The sequence below is a fragment of the Anomalospiza imberbis genome, chromosome 8 (genome assembly GCF_031753505.1).
Source record: "Anomalospiza imberbis isolate Cuckoo-Finch-1a 21T00152 chromosome 8, ASM3175350v1, whole genome shotgun sequence".
Lineage (NCBI taxonomy): Eukaryota > Metazoa > Chordata > Aves > Passeriformes > Viduidae > Anomalospiza > Anomalospiza imberbis.
This window is the reverse complement of record NC_089688.1, coordinates 3,080,259-3,085,573: the sequence shown is the minus strand read 5'-3', so window position 1 is coordinate 3,085,573 and position 5,315 is coordinate 3,080,259. Positions and strand designations below refer to the sequence as shown.

Below are 5,315 nucleotides of genomic sequence, written 5' to 3'. Positions count from 1 at the left end.
TAGCGCTCCGCCGGCGGGCGGCGCCCGCAGCCGGACAAAGCGAGCTGGAATCGGCGGGCAGTTTAAACGCCGCTGTCCGCAGGCACCGCGGGTGTTCCCAAAGCAGGCTGTCCTCAGTCCCGGCGCGTTAGTGCTCCAGTCAGTGCTGGCAAGAAATATGGAGCACCCGAGAAGAAGCAGAAGAGGTGATCGGGTAAGAGAGGGGTCATTGTCTCAGAAGTGACTGAAATAATCACTGTGATTATTTATAGCGATAAACTATTATAATATCCATTATATATGTTAATACTGTATTTCGATATATATTTGTAATTATTACACCGAGCTGTACCAAAACAAGCACTTAATCAGGCTGTAAACACCAGCCAATCTCTCAAATATTTAACAGCTTTTATAATATTTTATTATAATAATGCCTTATAAATAAACAATACCTTACGAACAGTTTTTATAGGGGATTTATAAATTAAATGTTTATATATTTTTATTGAGGTTTTACTATGTTGCCATCCGAATTCTGTAACCAGGAGCTGAAATCTGAGTTGGTGCTGTTGGGGGTTGTTCCTTCTGTGGTATCGGGACTGAACCGTTCCGCATTTCAACAACAGGCACGAGAAATGGAAAGTAATACCTTTTATTTTCTGCATCTCACCTGGCCTGAATGCACCGCAAAGGCAGCATGGAATGGTTTGGGTGAGACGGGGCTTAAAGCCCGTCCAGTTCCATCCCCTGCCATGGGCAGGGAATTCTTACACTGTCCCAGGCTGCTCCAAGTCCGCGGCCTCGGACACTGCCAGGGATCCAGGGGCAGCCACAGCTGCTCTGGGCACCCTGTGCCAGGGCCTGCCCACTGCCAAAAGCCAGCCAAGCCGGCTGTTTACCGGCGGGATGCGGGAAGCCGAGGAGGAATCCCTTCCATTGATTTTACTGGCGGTACCCGGACCAAAGCGGTCACAGGCAGCGAGGACACCGCAACGCGCCCTGCCGGGCCGGGGTGCGCCCCGCTCCGGCCTCCCTCCCGGCCCCATCCCGCCAACCCCAGCAGGGCATGGACGCTGCCCGACGAAGAGCTCCCCGACGAAGAGATCCCAAGCTCTCTAAGGGGCGGAAAGGCGGCGGCCGCCCGGCTCGGTGGGGCCGCCGCTCAGCCGCCACCGCCCCTCAGCGGGGCCGCAGCTCAGGCTCCCCCCAACACAGCCGGCCCCCCGCCTCCCCTCAGCGGCACCACCGCCGCCGCATCGACACCGCCTCCCGTCCATGACACCGCCTCCCCTCAGCGGCACCACCGCCGCCGCATCGACACCGCCTCCCCTCAGCGGCACCACCGCCGGGCATCGCCACCACCTCCCCTCAGCGGCACCACCGCCGCCGCATCGACACCGCCTCCCGTCCACGACACCGCCTCCCCGCCTCCCCTCAGCGGCACCACCGCCGCCGACATCGTCACCGCCTCCCCTCAGCGGCACCACCGCCGCCACATCGACACCGCCTCCCCGCCTCCCCTCAGCGGCACCACCGCCGCCGACATCGTCACCGCCTCCCCTCAGCGGCACCACCGCCGCCGCATCGCCACCGCCTCCCGTCCACGACACCGCCTCCCCTCAGCGGCACCACCGCCGCCGCATCGCCACCGCCTCCCGTCCACGACACCGCCTCCCCTCAGCGGCACCACCGCCGCCACATCGACACCGCCTCCCCGCCTCCCCTCAGCGGCACCACCGCCGCCACATCGACCCCGCCTCCCCTCAGCGGCACCACCGCCGCCGCGTCGTCACCGCCTCCCCTCAGCCTGCCCTCATCATGGCCGCTCCCCCGCCTCCCCTCAGCCTGCCCTCATCATGGCCGCTCCCCCGCCTCCCCTCAGCCTGCCCTCATCATGGCCGCTCCCCCGCCTCCCCTCAGCCTGCCCTCATCATGGCCGCTCCTTCACCACCTCCCCTCAGCCTCCCCCCGTCATGGCGGCTCCCCCGCCTCCCCTCAGCCTGCCCTCATCATGGCCGCCCCCCGCCTTCCCTCAGCATCGGCACCACCCCTCGGCCGTCCCTCCACCACCTCTCGGCCTCAGCACCGCCCCTGAGCTCCCCGCGCGGGCTCTTCCCGCCCGGCGCAGCCGCGGAGCTGTGGCCCGGGCGCGGAGCGGGCGGGAAGGGCGCTGGGGCGTTGCTCGCGGTCCCGGCGGGGCGGGATGGCGCTGCCGCAGCAGTGCGAGGCCGCGTTCGGCACCGCGGACCTGTACGGTGTGCTGGGCGTGCGGCGCGGCGCGTCCGCGCAGGAGATCCGCCGCGGCTACCACCGCGCCTCGCTGCGCCTGCACCCCGACCGCGTCCCGGCCGAGCAGAAGGAGGAGGCCACGCGCCGCTTCCAGGTGAGGAGAGACGGAGGGAGAGAGGGAGAGAGGGAGGGAGGGAGGCGGCCGGTGGCGGCCACGAGCGAGACCGACCCACCACCCCGCAAGTGACTGGCCCCCCGATCCGCTGTCCCACAAGTGACTGAACCCCGAGCAACCGACCCTGAGTGACCGCCCCACTGACAACCCCGACCGTGACCGACCCCCGAGTGACCTCCGGGCACCGCTGCGTCCCGCAGATCCTGGGCAAGGTGTACGCCGTGCTGAGCGACGAGAAGCAGCGCGCAGTGTACGATGACACGGGCGTGGTGGACGAGGACGCCGAGGCGCTGCAGGACGGGCGGGACTGGCTGGAGTACTGGCACCTGCTCTTCAAGGTGAGAGCGGGATGGGGCTGGGAGACAAAACTTCTCGGCTTTATGTGTTTTCTCTTAAATCCTCCTGGTGAGCAAGTCCTGTAAGTCACAAAGCATCGCCTCTTTGCTCCAGGTCTCCGTGAAAGACATCGAAGACTTCCAGAATCGCTACAAAAACTCAGAGGAAGAGCTGGCTGACGTGAAGGCAGCGTACATGAATTTCAAGGGCGACATGGATCGGATCATGGAGTCTGTGATGTGCGTGGACTACACGGATGAGCCCAGGATACGGGAAATGATCCAGCGAGCCATCGACTCTGGGGAGCTCCCGTCCTACAAGGCTTTTGTAAAGGAGTCAAAGCAGAAGATGATGTCCAGAAGAAGGCGGGTAGGTTGCAGCAATCGATTACCATAACCTTCTTCCCTTGGCAGAAATAAGTAACACTTTTCCTTTTGAGATGTTTGTCAGAGGATTGCCGGGTTACACACCGTGCTGTTCACATCTGGTCACCCTTGGTCATCATCCTCCCACCCCAAATCATTGTGAAAGGTTTTTCTAGTTCTTTATTTCCTTATTATACACAGTTACATTACAGCTTAGCATGGTCCTGCATTTATCTACAAAGCTGTGAGTTGCTGGAGTTAACAAAAACAAACAAGTGGTGAAAATACATTTTGGTTGGCTTCTGGCAGGTGTGAAACTGCTCTGGCCTAAATGGACTCTTGTATGCTTTTGGACACTTTGCAGAATGTTATATGCACATCACAGTCATCTTTAAGTTATTGTAGTATCTTCCAAGGCAAAAATAAATGGCTCTGGGAACAGGGATGGGGACAAACATCACATTCAGCACTGTGAAAGAGCAGAAAAACTTCCTGCTGTGCTAAATGGTGGAACCTGAATGGGCTTTCCTTGCCTGATTCCTTATCTGTGGCCAAACTTGGAAACCCTTTGCACTTGCCTGCAGCTATCTGTACACAGATGCTCAAAAAAACATTTGGTAAGTCCTGTAAGACTTGGTCAGATAGCATGCAAAATACTTCTTTAAAAAACCTTGTTTGCTCTTTTAGGCAGAAAAAGAAGCTGAAGAGGCAAAAAAGACTAAAGATGAACTGGGCCTTAGTGGAGAAAAGGACTTGCAAGCGCTGATTAAAGTAAGGCTTCTTCTGTTTGTTGCAGATAATTTTGTTACTGGTTTACAATTGTGTTCTCCCTGAGCGTCTTTGATTTTGGATCCTTGCCCATCTTCTGAATTCCTGAGGTTAAAACCTGGCCTTAATGTTAACTATGTGCTTGAATTTAATTAGTATCATAGTACAGTATGGATTTTATTACCTGTGTCTATTTAAAACTTTACAAGAGTTAAATATTTGGAGTACATACGCAATGACTTCTAGTTTTAGGCAGTTTCACAGGGAGTTTTAATGGTGCTGCTAAACTTTCTGTAGCTTGTATTTAACATGTTTGATGCAGTCCAAGATTTTGTGTAGCTATCAGACTTCAGTAGGATAAGTTGTATTGGGAAGTTAACAAGAAGTTAACAAAAGTTTTGAGTTTGGTTGGTGTTCTTTTCCCCCCTCCCCAGAGCCGAAGCAGAGAGCGAGAAAAGGAAATGGATGACTTCTTCGCCCATCTGGAAGCAAAGTATGGCAACAGTACTAAGAAAGGAGGAAAGAAGACCTCAGCCAAGAAAAGAAAGGCAGAAGGAACAGCGTAGAATGAAATACCCGGTTTTGCTTTGTATGGAAACGTGGCTTTGGGAGAATTTTGGGTGTTTTCTGGCTCCTGTTTCAGACTGTGTGCATTGACTGGCTCTAAGTGGGAGGCGTGACACAGAATGCATGCTGAACAAGGAAGACAAGGCATTCCTGTACTACTGTCTCCAACCCTTTGGGTGCTCTACAGTTGAGATCCATGTGTGCTATTCACACATTTCTTCTGTAACAAACCTCCTGCTATTTTTAAAGGTCTTTGCACATCAGCTCAACAGGTTTTTTTCAGATATTCCTGTAGTTTCTATAAAGATAGTTTGGAAAATTGCTGATTTAATAAACAAGAAGGTGGGGTTTTTTCAGTTTTGCTTCCTCAGTTCTCTGTATATTTTCTAAATAAGCTGTTTAAAACAAGCCAATTGTGTTGATTCTTCTGATTTCAGTCAAATAAATCCTGCACACTTCCAGGGAGGATCATTTTTCAAAAGCGTAGGAGTCTTGAGTTGAATGCTTTGAGAGTTGAAGGCCCCGACAGCTTCAACAACAGCTCCTGGGGGGAAGCCAGAGGTAGATGGTCCCTCTGTTCCCTTTTACTTGTCTGTTCTCAAAAATAACCCTGATTCTGAGAAAGCAGAGGATAGAATAGTGGTTTATAACACAGGGCTTGAAGGTTACTTTTATTACACAAAATAAATAACAGTCCAGGAACAGTTCCTGGTGTCAGCCATCTGTACAAAAAACCAGAAATGGCCTTAGGAGGCAACTGCATTTTTTAAACCCACTGACTCCTCTAGGCTGTGAAACACTACATCATGTTAACAGAAGTCTATTCAAGTTTGTTTGTCTGCTTTTGTAACTCTTGTGCTCCTGAAAACTCACCTGGTCCCTCAGGAATGGCA

At 54.1% G+C, this 5,315-nt stretch overlaps 1 protein-coding gene across 1 annotated transcript; it reads left to right on the top strand.

Annotated features, from left to right (window-relative positions):
* The first annotated feature begins 2,093 nt into the window (after positions 1 to 2,093).
* DNAJC9 (DnaJ heat shock protein family (Hsp40) member C9) lies at positions 2,094 to 4,830 on the top strand. Its single transcript, XM_068196983.1, has 5 exons — positions 2,094 to 2,365; positions 2,587 to 2,724; positions 2,837 to 3,091; positions 3,775 to 3,858; positions 4,290 to 4,830. Exons 1-5 carry the CDS (start codon positions 2,186 to 2,188, stop codon positions 4,419 to 4,421), a joined length of 789 nt encoding a protein of 262 aa, XP_068053084.1. The 5' UTR covers positions 2,094 to 2,185; the 3' UTR covers positions 4,422 to 4,830.
* Positions 4,831 to 5,315: the final 485 nt, after the last annotated feature.